The following is an 18,667-nucleotide window of genomic DNA, read 5'->3' as shown; positions in this document are numbered from 1 at the left end:
CGCTGTGAGGGTGTCATTGAAGGGGGGACTGTGAAGTAGACCCTGGGGTTCAGCAAGACTGCTGATCTCAAGGAAGGGGGTCACCTAGTGCAGGTGCTCACAGGACTGGCTGGTGTGAGTTCAAGGACCTACAGGCTGTCTGCTCCCCAGATAGATGCTGAGGCAGCAACAGCATGGAGCAGTTCAGGTAGACTCTCAACAGTACTCTGTATGATCCTTCTTATTAGAACCACCACAATGTCCCTTCAGTTACAGAGAGGGAAAAAGATACAGTGTAGAAATGGTGGAAAATATATGACATTATTAGAGATTTAAAGCCAGTAAGGAAACTAATTTCTACAGATGCTATCTCTCTGTGCTACCAAGTAGTTTATTGTTGTTATCTCTTCCCTGAAACCTTTAATAAGGTGGGAGAGGTTAATGGTGGTGGTGGGTTAACACTTCATTAAAATAAAAAATAAAAACCATTCACTTTTTATTAATTAGCATGTCTTAATTTCACACATAGTTGAAATAAAACATTTTACAATTCACTGTGTGATCATTGATTAAAATACAAATTACAAGTGTAGAGAAAGCTATTTATTTTCCTGATATAACAATCCGAGAACTGTGATTTCTGTGGTTGACAAAACAGAAGCTAGTAAACAGACATACACTAATTATATGACTTTTTCAGGAAGGGTTTCCCATACATTTCTAGGTTATCACAGAAGCTGTCTTTATTTCAATGTTGTCAACTAATGTTCATGACTTCTGGTGATATTATAAACATAACATCAATATTTTAGTGAGCTATCATTGTGTTCTCCTCACAAATCAAGTGACATAACTATTGAAAATTTAGAACCAATCTGTCTTACTTTAATACATGAAAAGATTCCATGATTACTTACATCATGGTGACGTCCAAGGATATTTGACAAGAATAACAAACACCTCCAGTTAGATGTTCATTGTACATTTTACATTACGGTATCCATCTCCTAATGGAGAATAGATATAAATGGTTGCAACACAATATAGAAGGGCTTCTCTTCTCTGAAGCACAAACCATCAAAAACCTACATTTGCATACACACTAGAAACGAAGCATAGTATGGATTATTTGAGAGTTGAATGACATTCATTTTGGTTTTCAAATAATTTCACATTATGTCATTATAAACAAGGCTGCTGCTGCTGCTGCTAAGTCGCTTCAGTAGTATCCGACTTTGTGCGACCCCATAGACGGCAGCCCACCAGGCTCCGCCGTCCCTGGGATTCTCCAGGCAAGAACACTGGAGTGGGTTGCCATTTCCTTCTCTAATGCATGAAAAGTGAAAAGTGAAAGTGAAGTCACTCATTCGTGTCCGACTCTTCGCAACCCCACGGATTGCAGCCCACCAGGCTCCTCCGCCCATGGGATTTTCCAGGCAAGAGTACTGGAGTGGGGTGCCATTGCCTTCTCCATAACAAGGGTACATCGCTAATAATTCTCACTTTCTGAGCATCAACCCTACCTCTCAGGAGCCAGACTAAACTACTCAGTCACTGACTGGCTGGGAGGCGGGCCCGTGCAGTCGCTGATTGGCTGCCGGGTATACGCTTACGTCACACGCTCAGGAGGCACGCAGCCAGGATCTAGGGTGGTTTCCACACAGCCTTCTTTCTGTAGATACATGGGTCGTCGTGGGGCCTCACGAGGCCTCACGGGGCTGCACTCCGGCTGTTGGCTCTCCTGTCAGTTGTTGAGTGGAGAACCTGCGCTGGCACTGGCCGAACTGGGCTTCCATGAGAGTCGGGCATCTCTGTCAGTCACTGTGACCCTTGGACAGTTAGGCGGCCGGAGGTGGGTGAGGCCTCCCAAGGTGGCTGTCCGGCCTGAGAGGCCCCCGGGGCCAATTCTGGATCAGGTTGGAAGGCTCCCTGAGAGCCAGCTCACCAGCTAGTCAGTCAGTTCGCCGCAGCCTGTCTCTGTATTCGTCAGCCTGCCACCAAGTGGGTCACCCGGTCAGCCTGAAGAGCAGCCAGAGGATTACCAATCTGCCAATAAGACCGTCAGTCTCTATGTCAACGGAGGATCAGGCTAGTACCCTGATGAGTCTGCAGTGAGTCCCCTCATAAATCATTTAATCGGATAATCCACCCCCTTCACGGCCTGCCCTGTTAATCAGTCCAATTAGGCTCCCTGTAAATCAGCCTCCTAATAAGCTAATCCCCCTACCAGGCACTCAGTCATTAGTCACACAGTTATCCTGCGTGTAAGCCAGCTAATCGGTTTCACTGTTAGTCCTTGATTTCTCTTGAAATTCGTTTTACAGCTCCTAAGTAGGTCAGTCATCCAAAAGTCATTCCCGCCCTTACTAAGTCTGGAAAGGTCGCTGCATCTCTTGCACTCTGCTTCGGAAATATACAGACAGAGGTGTGCTGAGGTCAAAGAACCGTCTGGGGCCCTTGGAACCAGAGACAAAGGTAAAATTGAGAGGTGATGGATGAAGGGAAATAGAAGGAGAGGGGGAAAAGAGGGTGCATGAGGAGTCACTCAACTCACCTCTAAAGGCTGGCAGAGAGGAGCAAGAGGAAATCAGAATTTTAGAGCTTGGCTGATCATTACATCTCAAACAATCAAGCTCACTCATATTATAGATGAAGAAATAAAAGGAGGGACTTCCCTTGTGTTCCAGTGGCTAAGACTCTGTGCTTCTAATGGAGGGAGGCTCCGTTCGGTCCCTGGTCAGGGAACTAGATTCCATGAGCCACAACTAAGATGCCATGGAGTCAAATAGATAAATATAGATTTAAAAAAAAAAAAAAAACAAACCAGAGAGGGTAAAATAGTTGACCAAGGTTCTTTAGTGATTTACTGGCCAAGCCTGGGCCAGGACCCAGACAGGGCTCATCCCAACACCCAAATGCAGTTTTAAATTGGAGAAAGGAAAAGGGAATAAAAATGGCAGTGCAAAAAGGGAATGGCTGTAGGGTGTGAAGAAGAGAAAATACCATCATTTCAGCCCAGAATCTATCCTCAGTACAGTAAAGATCTCCAGAGCTGCCCCCCTGGGCTAGGCCATCATCACACTTTCTGACTGGCTGCGTGGTCTCCCACTGGTCTCTGTGCTTTCGCTCTAGCCCCTGATGTGGTCCATTTTCCACACAGCAGCCAGAGGGAACTCAAAACCAAATTAATCAGTTTACAGTCACGCCTCTTAATACACTCCAGTGGAATTGCATTCATATTCCTCCTTATGCCTTTTAGGAGCTGAGCCCACCTGGTATCTGACCTTGTCTCATGCCAGTCTCCCCCACCCCTCACTGCACTTCAGCAGCTCACTTTTTTTTTTCTCTCTTAACCATGCTAAACTCCTCAAGCTTTGCAGTTGCTCTTCCCTCAACCTGCAATTTTCCTTCCCCCAGCGTGGCCTGGCTTTCCTTCCTCTAGGTTTCTGCTCAAATGTCACTTCCTCCAAGAAGCCTTCTTTGACCACCCTATCTAAACGATTTCCCCATTGTCCCCCATCCCATAATTCCTATCGTGTTGTCCTGGGTTCTTTTTCTTCATTGTATTTACAGTTATCAAGTTATGCTCACCATCAGCTTGATTTTTGAGGACAGGGATTGTGTCATTCTTGCTTACTGCTAAAACCCTAAAATAGTCCCTGGCATAAAGGAGATGCTCAAACATGTTGGTTGACTGAAAGAATGAATGAAGAGTGCCATCACCAAGGCATGTGCTCCTTGGGACTTCTCTGGTGGTCCAGTGGTTAGGACTCTGTGCTGCCGATGTAGGGGGCCCGGGTTTGATCCCTCCTGGGGGAACTAAGATCCCACATGCTGGCTGTGTGTCATGGCCAAAAACAAAAACGGCGTGTGCTTCTTGAGAAAGGTTCCTGAGAAGGGGAAGACTGCTCTTTGATGTAGAGTTTCTGTAGAGTCGTAGGGGATGAGATCAGACAAGGAAAGGGAATGGAGGGAATGGACCATGTTATGCAGAACTTTGCCTTTTACTCTTGAGTGAGATGAGAACCGTTTGGAGAGTTTTGAGAAGAGAAGGGGGCAGGATGATACTGAGGTGTTGATGGAATCCCTCCAGCTGCCATGCAGGGAGTAGCATGTACAGGACACAGATGAAGCAGCCAAGCCAATGAGAAGATCATCCCAGCCATCTGGGTGAGAGGATGGTGGTTTGGGCCAGGGTGGCAGCAGTGAAGCTGATTACAAGTGGCCAGACTTTGAATGTATTTTGGAAAACAATACCAACAGGATTTTCTGACATATAAAAGAGTAGTCAAAGTGGACTCTGAGGTCTTGATTCTTGATTTCTTCCTGAACGTGATTTTATTTGATTTAGAGACATATTTCCTAAATTTTAGGTGATTGACTTTTTCCTTTTTATGAGATGAGGGCTGTGTTGCTGCGTGTGTGCTCAGTCTTGTCCAACTCTTTTCAACCCCGTGTACTGTAGCCCACCAGGCTCCTCTGTCCATGGGATTCTCTGGGCAAGAATACTGGAGTGGCTTGCCATTTCCTTCTCCAGTGGAGCTCCCCGATGCAGGGATCAAATCCACGTCTCCTGCATTGGCAGAAGGATTCTTTACCTCTGGGCACCTGGGAAGCCCTGAGAATAGGGCAGTGCTGTTTAAACATTTAATAGTAATTTGTACAGTACCCATAGTGCCAGTTGGCCAGAGAATTTGGGGGAGCTTATAATCTCTACACTCTTGAAAGTTGGTGTGGAAAAAGAGAAACGAGTTTTAAGTTCATCTCTAACTGTATTTGCTCAGCGACTCTGGGAAAATCACTTATTTGTCTGAGTTTCCATTTTCTCCTCTGTGAAGAGGAAATCATAACACTTAATTCCATAGGGCTTGTGGAAATAAACGAAAACCACCCAAATGAGAACAAACAGGCTGTTGATTCAGACTTGCTGTAGTGAGAGAGCCAGCCACCACCATTTGCATTCGGCAAAGACTACGAAGCCGGGCAGGGCAGTGGGAGTCCTTTAGAGTGGAAAAAAGTGAAGGAGTGTCAGCAGTGTTGGGAGACGATTTTAATCATGAGAAAGATGGAGGGTTAGCAACTTCTGTGGTTGGATTGGAAAGCATATTTGGTTTTCTTTGGTTGGTTCTGAGCTGGAAACAGTAAATAATAAGGAACCTGATACTTACGGGGCAAACTCTGACTGTTCTAGGCTAACTGTCACTGCAGTAGTGGTTTGGTTTCTTGGACTAGTTGATGGTAATTGAGGATCAGAGTCATATATGTCATACGGCTGAGACTTGAGAGTCATACGTAGTCTGGCTATTGTTTCTGTATATTCAATCTCTCAGGTTGTTGACGGGGATGTAAATGAGACTATGTGTATGTGAAATTGACAGATACATAGTAAACAATAAATACTAGTTTAAGTTAAAGGTTTTTAAAATCTCATTATGGCCTAATTAGGTGATTCTTTCTTTTTTTCCACTTACTAATCCATCTTTGCTTTCCAAGTGGCTCAGCCTGCAATGCAGGAGATGCCAGTTGGATCCCTGGTCAGGGAACTAAGATTCCACAGGCCCACGAGGTGCAGCCAAAACAAAAATAAATAAATAAAACTTTTACATAAATGAAATGATTAATTTTTCATTTCTCCTCTGTCCATGGAATTCTCCAGGCAAGAATACTAGAGTGGGTTGCCATTCTTCTCCAGGGGATCTTCTTGACCCAGGGATCGAACCTGGTTCTCCCACATTGCTGGCAGATACTTTACAGAACTGTATAAAAATGGTATATAAAAGAGCATGCACCTACCATCCAGCTTAAAATTTAAAACACTCACCCTTTGTACCCCTTCCCCAACCATATCTCCCACTAAAATCTAGCAATCACTGCTACCTTGAATTCAGCACACATCATTCTATGTAGTAAGGAAGTTAATGGAGCCCAAAGAGAGGTCTGGCCTTTGCCCTTGGATTCCAGGAGGTATAATCTCTAAACCCTGGGAAGTCCTGCCTGATGGAGAGTCTCTGTTTGCCTGAGGTCCTGGCGTCACACTGAAGAGTCTTCAGCTGTGATTAAGGGCAGGAGCTGGCCGCACAAGACAGTTTAACAACGTGATTTCCAGTGGGGGCTTTGGATCCTGTGGTATCAGTTCACCTTCAGAAGGAGCAGGAGAGTAAAATCTGCCACAAGGGCAGATGCCCTCATGATGAAGGTCCAATAAAAACTCTGGTCACAGGGTTTGGGTGAGCTTCTCTGGTTGTCAGTCTTCTGGGCCTGTTGTCAGGCATTAACTCCAGAACAGTTAAGTTGCTCTGTCTCTGACTCCTTGGGGAGAGAACAGGAAGCTGTCTGGCTGGAACTTTCCCAGACTCTGCCCTCTGTGCTCCTTCTCTTGGCAGATTCTAATCTGTGTCCTTAGTTGCAAAAAACAGTAACCTAAAACAGCTTTCAGTGAATTCTGGAAGTGGATTCTTTTTGTTTCCTATTTTTGGCTGAACCCTGCAGCATATGGGATCTTGGTTCCCTGACAAGGGATTGAACTCATGACCCCTGCATCAGAAGGGCTGAGTCTTAACCACTGGACCACCAGGGAAGTCCTTCTGTGAATTCTGGGAGTACTTCCAGTGAATTATCAAATCTGAGGGTAGTCTTGAGGGCCCCCAGACTTTCAATAGATGTCAAAAACGAGGGGCTTTTAGGGACCCCTGCAATCTGCAGTCACTGTCAGGAATGAGGCATCTTGCAGACCGTTCCCTAGCTTTGCTGCTGGCATAGAAATGAAATCCACTAGAGCAAACAGGACCCACTGAAGCACATCATTTGGGAAAAGGAAGGATGAGGACACGAGGTGATGACTCTGATTCCTGGGTGGCCCCAGGGTTACTCAAGGGTTGCTGAAATACAACTGTTCTGTAATTAGTTATAGGAGGTTAAGGGTTACCTTTTTTTAATGATGGATACAACATCCAAGAAGTTGACTCACTGGATGCATAAGAAAATGCAACATAACAAGAACAAGCTAAATGCATGATCCTGGGTTATTTTTATCTGTAATAGCTAACATGAAAGAAGAGGAAAAGGCCGGGCTGGATCCTGACAGCCCAGTTTGGGTTCTGTCCAGCCCAAGATAAAGCTGTTAGCCTCGGGGCTGCTGCTACTAAAGGAAGCGTTCTGTTGAAACCACAGGGAGCACAAAACATTAAAGCAATTTACCAGAGAATGAAGAAAGATGAAGGGGAGAGTCCAAGTCTGACAGGGTGGAAATCTTTAAACAGTCCTTAAGAAATGGGATAAATAGGAACTTCCCTGGTGGTCCAATGGTTAAGAATCCTCCTGACAGTTCAGAGGACACGGGTTCCAGCCCTGGTCCAAGAAGATTCCACATGTCAGAGGGGCAACTCAGCCTGTGCGCTGTAACTACTGAAGCTCGTGCACCTAGAGCCTGTGTTCCACAACCGAGAAGCCACTGCAATGAGAAACCACGTGCTGCAAATAGAGCAAGCCCACGTGCAGCAAGAAGACCCAGCCCAGTCAAAAATTAATACATTAATCTTAAAAAAGAACTGGGATAAAGGGGACATTGATGGGGTCAAAACAAAGGTCTCAGTGCAGCACTCTGGGAGACTGGGTGGACCCGTGGGAACCCTGGATCGTCCCCCAGCATTGAAGGACCTCAATCAAGTCTGCTGTATCTACCTTAGCTTGGGGGAATTTAAAAAGCCACAAGACAGATAGGACAATGAGAAATCTGCCTGCAAATCACCTGAGGTGATGGTCCCATAACCTAATCAAGATAAAGATTCATTAAAGGGCCTGGGTTCCTTGGCCCCACTTCCAGTGGGGCACTCAAAGCCACATGCACATTAGCAATAAAACAGAGACATGTTTCTGAGACTCCTTAACATGGGAGCGTCATGCTCTGTGACTCTAAAACTTGTTCAGTCACTCAGTCATGTCTGACTCTTTGTGAACCCCATGAACTGCAGCATGCCAGGCTCCCCTGTCTTTCACTATCTCTCAGAGTTTGGTCAAATTCATGACCATTGAGTCAATGATTCTATCTAACCATCTCATGCTCTGTTGTCCCCTTTCTCCTTTTGCCTTCAGTCTTTCCCAGCATCAGGGTCTTTTCCAATAAGTCAGCTCTTTGCATCACGTGGCCAAAGCATTGGAGCTTCAGCTTCAGTATCAGTCCTTCCAATGAATATTCAGGGTTGATTTCCTTTAGCCTTGACTAGTTTGAACTCTTTGCTGTCCACGGGACTCTCAAGAGTCCTCTCCAGCACCACAATTTGAAAGCATCAATTCTTTGGTGCTCTGCCTTCTTTATGGTCCAACTCTCCCATCTGTACATGACTACTGGAAAAACCATAGCTTTGACTATACAGACTTTTGTCAGCAAAGTGATGTCTCTGCCTTTTTGATACGCTGTCTAGGTTTGTCATAACTTTCCTTCCAAAAGGCAAGCATCTTTTAATTTCATGACTGCAGTCACCATCTGCAAAGATTTTGGAGCCCAAGAAAATAAAATCTGTCACTGCTTCCACTTTTTCTCCTCCTATTTGCCATGAAGTGATGGGACCAGATGCTAGTCAGTCCTAATAGGAGTTACAGTTGAATGGGGAAGCTATGGAAATTCAAGAATTGATGGGATTACTGTGGGAGTTTAGAGGAAGATTGGAATGTTTAAATAGATTTCATGGAAAGTCATTGAATCTCCTCCTTTACCTCAATGTATTAATAAATAGATACCTTGTATGACTGGGGAACATTTCCCCTTTCTAGTATTATTAAACAGGAGACATATAAATCCTCCCTTCAACCAAAATTGATTGGATATAATAAAAGGGAACCAATAAAACTGCCCAAACCCACACAGGTTGTTAATTTGAAAAGTACAGGATGTCTGGCGGAAAAAAGAAGTTAGAAGCCCAGTGTCTGATTGGCCTATTTGGATTTTGGGGGACACACACATATCCTGCATCAGGGATTGTTGCTAGCCCCTGTCTATAAAATTACTGGAAAGAAGTCTCGGAATCCTTATGCAGACCAGAGTTTATGGCAAAAGCCAACGAGCCCCACAGTGGCGGCTGCTGGAATATTTTACCAGAAATCAATTGAGACCAACCCAATGTCTGAGGACATAAAATAACCCTGGAACCTGAAATACTCATGTCTTTGGTAATGCTTGATTAAAATGCTAATAAGGAAGGTCATGCCCAGACGTATTTCTTCATTCTGCCTCTTTCCCAGGAATTATTGCAGAATTATTGCAGAAATGGCCCAGAGAGGAAAAGCAGTTGTCTGTGGTTTCCCAATGAATCAGTGTCATAGCTGACATAATCGGCACTCAAACCCTGGGCTCCTGCTCTGAAGTCGGTGCTTTTCAAAAAAACAAGTGTGTGTGGGAGCAATAGTTTCAAGGAAGGTGAGATTGATGTGAGCATTGTATCAGTGACTATCAAACAAGTTCATTTCTAAGCTCTGCACAGGGCACAGGGGTCTATTTGATACAGGATTGTCAAGGTTGATATAGGTTGTCGAGAGGGAGCTGGGTGGGGGAGGGATGGATTTGGAGTACAGAATGGATAAACAACAAGGTCCTATATTCAATATCTTGTGATAAACCATAATGGAAAAGAGTCATAAGAGTCGGATACAACTTAGCAACTAAACCACCACTATATATATATATATTGTGTCCATCGCTAAGTAGTATCCGACTCTTGCAACCTCATGGACTGCAGCCCACCAGGGGATTCTCCAGGCAAGAATACTGGAGTGGGTTGCCATTTCCTTCTCCAGATATAAAACTGAATCTCTTTGCTGTACAGCAGAAATGAACATTAAATCAGCTATACATCAATTAAAAAAAGATGTGCAGAGCTAGGCCGCGCAGGATTGGCATAGCAGCTCTCCAAGGCCGTCAGGGAACTAGGCTTCTTGAATTGCTCTGTTAAAGCATCCTTAAGTGAACATCAACCATGAGTGGCTTTCTTCCTCATGGTTACCTCATGGTTGCCAAATTGCTGCTCCACCTCCAGTATCACATCCATATTCAAGGAGGAAGAAGAAGGAAGTGACAGGAAAGAGGAAAGGACAGTATCAAGAAAGCAAAAACTTTCCCGAGAATCCCCAGCTTATTTCCACTAAAACAATGTCACACGGTCCCCTCTTAACAGCAAAGGAGGCCAAAGTATTGCTTTAGCGGGCAATATTGCATCCCTAAACAGGTTGAATTTGTGAGTAATGAAAAGAAGGGTAAGTTACTCTCTGGCATCTAGACAAAAACAAATCACTCTGCCATGAAGAAAAAGTCACTTCTCCAGAAAAGAACAAATAACCCCTACTTGATAGGGGCTTCCCTGGTGGTCCAGTGGTTAAGACTCCACCTCCCAGTGTAGGCAACACAGGTTCCATCCCTTGTCAGGGAACTAAGATCCCACCTGCTGCGGAGCAACTACATGCCCTGTAGCCAGCGTGCTGCAACTAAGACACAATGCAGCCTTTTTTTTTTTTTTAATCACTTGGTAATTCTGGGAGGGGAGAGATTACCTACTTCTGACTGGGTGGGGCAATCAGGAAAGGCTGCATCAAGGAAGCAGCATTGAACTCAGTTATGAAATTGAAGAAGGATTTGAATGTGGACAGAGGAGAACTACAGAAGGAAAAGCTGGGAAACACAAGAGTCCCTGATGACGGGAGAGCTATGTTTAGGGTGAAATTTGGAAAGGGGAGCATTGGGAAAAGGTTGAGAAAGACACAGGGACATAAGACAAGGGTGATGCAAACTTGTGGGGACCCTCATTTACAATGCAAGAAGGTTTGGAACTTTTCCCATCAGCAGTAGGAACCCCCATCCGTTTTTATTCCCCCCAAATGTTAAATCGGTCCCATCCTCTCCATCTCTCACAGCCTGTGCACCAGCTCCAGCCTGCCATTCTTCCCCAGTCACCACCTCTCTCCCCTGACCACCTGGCCTGCGGTCACTCCCCCTCCAGGCTATTTTTCACCAGGGCCCCAGGGGGACATTCCAAACCCCCAGACCTGACCCTGTCTCCCTGTGGCACACAGTTTATGAGGTACTGGTAAACTTGAGAGGAAGCCTGCAGACCTGGGACTAAAGACCCTCCTAAGGGGGCTGGGGAGGGGAGTGAAAGACTGGGGCGGGTGGGGTGCGGAGGGAGACGTGCCTTCGGGGCATCACAGAGCATCACGGTGGTGCCGTCCTGTCTGCAGGCCCTCAGGCATCACATCCCACAGAATTCCTGCTTCTCAGAGGGGACGCGCCTTCAGGATGACAGAAGAGGCCGAAGCCCCCGCTGGCTAAGAGTTCTTTCTGCTCTCCCCACCCCCGCAGCCTCTTCCAGGTATTCATCACATCACCCCTTCTGAACCAGACAGCTCGGGTTTCTGGGCCTGCTGTGGTCTAGGCCCCGGGCCTCTCCTGTGCCGAGAACAACTGCTGCTGCTCATGGCGCCGCCAGGGCTCCGGCTGGGTGAGTGGGAACAGACGCAGTGCTGGAGGGGTCTGAGGAAGCCGAGCCTCCAGAGCCAGGGCTGGGTGGTGACGTGAAACAAGAGGGCTTAAGGGTTTAGGATGGGCCTCCCTGATGGCTCAGCGGCAAAGAATTTTCCTGGAATGCAGGAGACAGCAGGGTTGTTCCCTGGGTCAGGAAGACGCCCTGGAGGAGGAAACGGCAACCCACTCCAGTATTCTTGCCTGGGAAATCCCATGGACAGAGGAGGCTGGTGGGCTACAGTCCATAGGGTCGCAAAAAGTCAGACACGACCAAGCAGGCACGCGAGGGTGTAGGGCACCAAGGAACCAATGTGGGTTAAGCATCTGTGGGCCAGATTCTGGCAGGAGTTGGGGGGGATTGGGGAGGTGGAGGTGGGGGTGGGTGGCCTGGGCCAGGCAGTAGAGTTGAGGGCGAGGGTGGGGTCTGAAGATATTTGAGCACAGGAGCTGTCTGAATATTGCTAGCATGCTCCAAGTTCCAAAGTTAGTAAGTTTTTTTCAGCCTCTTTTGATCACTCTCCATGGCCTGCTTCCCCAGATGGTGAAAATAATGTGGAGGTCAGCAAGGGAAGTGGAGGAGAGGCCTGCAAATTCCTCATCGCCTCAAGTGACCCAAATGGAAAGCCCAAGATCAAGGGCAACTGTTCAGGGGGAAATGACCCCTTTCCTCCAGTAACCCCAAACAACTCCAATGACTAAGTACATGGAAATGCTAAGGACCAATTCCTCATTATTGGAGACCTTGAAGAGCGTGACTATCCCTTATTAACCCACAATCTCACTGGATGGACCACATGTCCGACCTGTTCTACGGAGAGTGAGGTGGTTTCATGGTGTTCTTACTCAGAAATAAGCATAGCAGTCTTTGCTTAAGATGAATGCTCAGTCCATGTCCACCGGGATGGGGAAGAGGAAAATCTAAAAATGTTCATTGAATGGGTGGTAAGTGGTCCTGAATTGGGGCAGGAACACAGTAAACCTCAGGCATTCATTGTATGCCTTTTCCAAGCAATGATTGTGTGAGACGGGCTCAGGAAGTCTCTGTTTTCCAGACTAGGGAAGAGTAGAAGGGGAAATGACTTGCCAGGAGCATCCAGACAGTGATGGAGGGAAAAATCTGACCACAGGTGGAGCTGGAAGGGCCAGAGTTGGGGACCCAAGGAAGAGAGTTACTGAGGTTGGGCAGTTTAGCCTGGTGGCGGTGGATAGATGAGGGATCACAGGCAATGCAGATCCTCAGGAGACTCCTCTGCCATCGGTCTGGAGAGTGTTCGGTTCAGGCCAGACGAGGAGAAAGGGTGAAGGGCAACTGGTCTGTGAGGCCTGACTCCTCTGGACTTCCAAAAAATATGTATATATTTTAATATATAATTTTGTTCACTTATTTATCTTTGACTTTCCTGGGTCTTCATTACTCTGTGGGCTTTTCTCTAGTTGCAGTGAGTGGGCTTCTCACTGCGGTGGCTCCTCTTGCTGCAGAGCACAGCACCTAGGGTGCCTGGCCTTCAGTAGTTCTGGCTTATGGGCTCAGTTGTTGTGGTTCCCGGGCTCTAGAGCACAGGCCCAGAAGTTGTGGCTTAGTTCTTCCATGGCATGTGGGATCTTCCAGGACCAGCAATTGAACCCGTGTCTCCTGCACTGGCAGGCAGATTCTTTACCACTGAGCCACTGGGGAAGACCCAGAAAGTCTCTCTGAAGTTCCTGGTTTATCACAAATAAAGAAAAGGCTGGGTCCTGGAGGAGGCAGACAGGGAATCAGTATGCTTGCTGACTCCTGATCCTCCCTCCCTCACAGCCCCCACCAGGCTGCTCGATTCCTCTTGCTCCTTGAAGAAGACTCTGCAGTGCAGCTGTTCCTTCCGCGGGACCCCCATGCCCTCCGTGCAGTGGTGGGTTGGGGGCACTCCCGTGGCCATGAACCACACAGGCTTTCGGGTGACTTCTACCACGCTTGGCCCCTGGGCCAACAGCACCATCCATCTGACCAAGCTGCCTGAAACGGGCACGAGCCTTCTCTGTGAGGGCAGGAACCCAGAGGGAACCCACGCTCTGACCATCCTGCTGAAGTCAGGTGATGGTGGAGGGGCCCCATGTGGGTGGGGAAGAGGGGGTGGGCCCTGGGGTCTGGGGAGGCAGCTGGGAGGTCCCCGGGGAGAACCCCTTCTCATGAGCTCTCTACCTCCAGGAAGGAGTCCTTTGGTTGCCCAGACTTTCATGAAAGGGCTGATTCGGGGCGTGTTCTACGGAGCCATCGGAGTCACACTGCTCTTCCTCTGCCTTGTCCCACTCATGTGAGTACTGAGGTTAAGATTCACCGTAAGCTTAGTACAGCTTTAGGTAGCCTGTCTGTTGATGGGTGGGTTTGTGTTCCTGTCTTCCTTGTTGTTTGGCATGAGGTCAGGGTGGGGTGAGTTGGGAGAGTAGCGCTGACATACGTACCCTACCGTGTGTAAAATATTTAGCTAATGGGAAGCTGCTGGATAGCACGGGAAGCTCAGCTCCATGCTCTGTGATGACCTGGAAGGGTGGGATGGGGGCGGGAGGGAGGGGGGCTCAAGAGGGAGGGGATATAGGCATACATGCAGCTGATTCACTTTGTTGTACAGCAGAAACTATCACAACATCGTAAAGCAATAGTCCTCCAATTAAAAACATTCACCATTCAGCCTCTCCCAGAGCCTGCTACCCCCAGGCCTGTGGTGCTGGATGGACCCCCCCACCCTTGAGGAACTCAGGGTCTCGCAGCAAACAGGGTCCCCACAAGCCAGGGCCATCGGGACTATACAGGCCACAAAACAGGCCCAAGGGACCGAGGCTTTCAAAGAACTTCATAAAATAGAAAGCGGAGGAGGAAGTGAAACCAGCGGAGTCCCCAGGGAGCTGTCTCAAGTGGCAGCAGGGCTGAGCGTTGCTCATGTGGTGGAAAGTCGTGTACAGAGACCCCGGGAACACATCTGAGGAACTTCCGGTGTCTCTGTGCAACATCAGGTGCATTGAGAGTGCACCTAAGTAACAGCTAAAAACGAAGTTGATAAAGGTTCTTGGGGTTGGTTCATAAAGACTCCTGAGACTTGGCTAAATGTGCTGGCTGGAAGCCTGGAGTAAGAAGGGCAGAGATGCCAGGGCAGGGCAGAGAGCTGGGCAGGGGAGCCTCTGGCCAGTCCAGACATCTTGGAGTTAATCCTTAGAAGAGGATTCACTGGGTTGTCGTTACATGCCCCCCCGCAAAAAAAAACAACCCAGTTTGCCCTGCCACCCCACTCCTCTTCTTCATCCTGATGGACCCTGATGGACAGTTACTCCCAACTCTCTCTGCCCCTCATCACTTACCCAGCTCAGGCCTGGCTTAGATCATGACACCAGCCTCTTGCCTCTCCCTCTCCAGACTGTGCACACCCCAAGTTCACACCTCCCCTCCCAGCTGACTCCTCCATGGTCCTCAACTAAGGATTAACTCCAAGACGTCTGGACTGGCCAGAGGCTCCCCTGCCCAGCTCTCTGCCCTGCCTCTGGCATCTCTGCCCTTCTCACTCCAGGCTTCTAGCCAGCACGTTTAGCCAAATCTTAGGAGTCTTTATGAACCAACCCCAAGAACCTTTATCAACTTCATTTTTAGCTGTTACTTAGGTGCACTCTAAATGCACCTTTTTTTGGGGGGGGGTGGGCCTGCTACATGGCAGACGTCCCTGGTGGCTCAGACGGTAAAGCGTCTGTCTACAATGTGGGAGACCTGGGTTCAATCCCTGGGTCAGGAAGATTCCCGGGAGAAGGAAATGGCAACCCACTCCAGTACTCTTGCCTAGAAAATCCCATGGGCAGAGGAGCCTGGTGTCCATGGTCACAAAGAGTCGGACACGACTGAGCGACTTCACTGTCTATGCTACATGGCATGTAGAATCTAGTTCCCCGACCAGGGATTGAACTGGTGACCCCTGCAGTTGGAGCGCTGAATGCTAACCACTTGACCACCAGGGAAATCCCTGGGGAGCTATGTTTTAAGTATAGCCAGCTGGACTTGAAGACCAACAGAATCAGAGTTTGCAAAGCCCTTTCATAGCTGACCTCATCTGAGCCCCACAGCCTGACAAGCATGCGTCTCCGTTGTCCACGATAGGAAAGCAATCCCCAGAGAGGCTGCATGGCTCACTCCAGACAACCCAGGCTCTAAACCAGCATTTCCCAGCGAGATCAGAGCCCGTATTGTGGGTGGAGAGCCAGAACTGATCAAGAGCATCTTTTCCTTAGAGCGAAACATATCAGAATGAAGCAGGCAAAGAAAATTGCAGCAATGAAGGCAGAAAAGAGCCCTAAAAGAGCCCGCCAAGGACTCGAGACGTCTCTAAGGCTCAAGGAACCAGGAAAATCCAGAGTCACCCCGTCTCCTGAGCAGCAGATATTGGTAGGTACCCCATGTGTCTGGAATCTAGCCTATCAGAATAATGATCACAAGACCCATGAGGAGAGGCACATACAGTGTGTAAAGGCAGCATTAATACCATCCTCGGTCTTACAGGACTTCTAGAATGCCAGAGCATGCTTACACATCATCTTATAGATGGTGACGCTAAGACCCAGGGAGGGGAAGACAGATGAAAATTAAGAGGAGTAACTTGAAGGGTTATTAGAATCAGCAACTCATTCCCCCTACACACACACACACACACACACACACACAGAGTCCCCATTGAGAAGAGGATTAGGAGAACCCAATACAGCAGTTGTAGCATTGGAAGGGAAATCAAAGGGTTTGGTCTCTGAGCGCTTGGCAGGCTGTAGTCAGCACAGCCTGTAGGTGCCACAGGCCTAGGTCAGCCTGAAAGACTTGAAGACCAGGCCATGCCCAGGTTACGCCTTTATTTGTCCTGCACCCCCTATCCTCAGCAGGGCTTACAAGGGTCAGCACCGAGTAGCCGGGTCTCACTGTTCTTAAGTCATTATGATTCTCTAGGGCCAGAAGCACCCTGCTGCTCTCCTTTCACTCTGCACTGGGAGCTGGTGTCCCTCTGTGAGTCAACCAGACATCTGTTAAATTCCACCAGTATTTCCTGCAGTATCTCCTGTTCTCCATGCTGAGGTCTCAGAAGTGGACCGGGCCCAGGCCCCGCCCTCAGAGCAGCCAGGCTGGTGGGGAAGGCAGCATCACACTAGCAGGGCTGGGCTGGGGGTGATGGTCGCCCAGAGGGGTGAGAGACTGAACCTCCCTGGAGAAATCAGACAAAATTTCCCAGGGGAGTCTGGGAACAGCTGGGTGGCTTGTGGTGCTGAGAATGCACAGGGAGGAAGGATCAGTAGGAGAAGACAGGGTGGCAGGCTCCAACTATGGGGATTTTGATGAAAGGTGAAGCCAAGCCCTTGCTCCACACTGCCTTTAATTCAGTGCTCAAAGAAAGGGACAGAATTCTGTCCTTTTCAGATTTGGGTACCTCACGTCTAGACCTGTTCCAACATCCTTCTTTCTTTGCTCTGCCCTGCAGGACCCATCACCCCAAACTTCCAAGAAGAGCAGGATAAACTGAAGCTGACAAAGCCTGTGAAAACAACATTCATACCTGAAGTCCCCATCACCCTTGGAGTCACCAAAGCCCATAGAATCCTTAGAGACCCCAGGAACCCTGGAGTCTACAACAAACTCGGACCCCCCAGAGTATCCTCAGCCCATGAAGCCCTCTCCAGTCCCACCTGCCCCCTCACTGGTTATCCATTGAATAGGGTTACCTTGGACCTGGTCTTTGAACCCCTGAAAGCAAACTATATGATATGTTGTTTGGATTAGCCAGAAGACAGGTGCTCCATCCTGGGAGCTCCTTCAAAAGAAGGAGAAATAAACGTGAGACTGTGAAATATGTCCACCAAGAAATAGTTTTTGAGCCCCTATTATGCACCTAGTACCTGAAATACATACACAAGAGCCATCACACACACGGATTGGATCCTTGCTTGAATGCTTAGTGGTCGTGTCTTTGGATACGATCTTTTGCCAAACCCACCCCTTCTCTTTGCACTTGAGTCTCCTTACTTGAGGTGTACCTGGGTAGAAAGTGAGTCAAAAGTGGTATTGAGAGATGTAGGAGGAGAAACGACATAAAAGCCCTGAATGCCATCACAAGACATTGGGACCTTGTCCCGACTCCCTTAAATGGAAGTTCCATGAAAACAGGGGTCTTGTCTGTCTTGCTTTCTGCTTGTATCACCGGCACCAGAATGGTTCCTGAAATAGGCTTTAAAACATGTTTGTTGAATAACTGAGTGAATGAATAAACTGTTAGAAGTTTTGAAACAAAGAAATAGAGTGACTAGATATACAGTGAGAGACAATCCCAGGAGTGGTTATTGAGGTGTACTTTTTTAAGCTTAATTAATTCATTTTTGGCTGCACTGGGTCTTCATTGCTGCTTGAAGGCTTGTTCTAGTTGCAGTGAGTGGGGCTTCTCTTGTTGCGGAGTACAGGCTCTAGAGCATAGTTCAGTATTTGTGGTGTGCGGGCTTGGTTGCCCCGAGGCATGTGGAACACAATCTTCCCAGACCAGGGCTTGAACCTGTGTCCCCTGCACTGACAGACAGAGTCTTAACCACCAGACCACCACCTCAGCGAAGCCCTGAGGTGTATTTAGAAGAGGTAAGACTGGAGGCAAAGAGCCCAGTTAAATGGAGGTTACTGCAATATTTCTTGACCACAAAGGAATACAAGGAATGAGAACTGGATTCTGGCATGAGAAGGGACCCCAGCTGTGTGTTTCCTTCAGAATGAATGACAACTTCCTTTTTTGGAGCCAGATGCTGGTAATTTTTCAGAGGGCAACGAAGAATTGATGCTTTTGAACTGTGGAGTTGGAGAAGACTCCTGAGAGTCCCTTCGACTGCAAGGAGATCTAACTAGTCCATTCTAAAGGAGCTCAGCCCTGGGTGTTCTTTGGAGGGAATGATGCTAAAGCTGAAGCTCCAGTACTTTGGCCACCTCATGAGAAGAGTTGACTCATTGGAAAAGACTCTGATGCTAGGAGGGATTGGGGGCAGGAGGAAAAGGGGACGACAGAGGATGAGATGGCTGGATGGCATCACTGACTCGATGGATGTGAGTTTGAGTGAACTCCGGGAGTTGGTGATGGACATGGAGGCCTGGCGTGCTGTGATTCATGGGGTCGCAAAGAGTTGGACACGACTGAGAGACTGAACTGAACTGAA

At 47.9% G+C, this 18,667-nt stretch overlaps 1 protein-coding gene across 1 annotated transcript; it reads left to right on the top strand.

Annotated features, from left to right (window-relative positions):
* Positions 1-1,661: 1,661 nt before the first annotated feature.
* SIGLECL1 (SIGLEC family like 1) lies at positions 1,662-17,721 on the top strand. The gene is made up of 8 exons (XM_027514513.1): positions 1,662-1,831; positions 1,970-2,067; positions 11,397-11,462; positions 12,024-12,122; positions 13,281-13,556; positions 13,671-13,776; positions 15,731-15,884; positions 16,960-17,721. The coding sequence occupies exons 1-8, from the start codon at positions 1,662-1,664 to the stop codon at positions 16,999-17,001; spliced, it is 1,011 nt and encodes a 336-aa protein (XP_027370314.1). The 3' UTR covers positions 17,002-17,721.
* The last annotated feature ends 946 nt before the right edge of the window (positions 17,722-18,667 follow it).

Source organism: Bos indicus x Bos taurus, chromosome 18 (assembly GCF_003369695.1).
Source record: "Bos indicus x Bos taurus breed Angus x Brahman F1 hybrid chromosome 18, Bos_hybrid_MaternalHap_v2.0, whole genome shotgun sequence".
Lineage (NCBI taxonomy): Eukaryota > Metazoa > Chordata > Mammalia > Artiodactyla > Bovidae > Bos > Bos indicus x Bos taurus.
The sequence above is the reverse complement of the archived record's forward strand: the minus strand, read 5'-3'. Positions and strand labels throughout refer to the sequence as shown.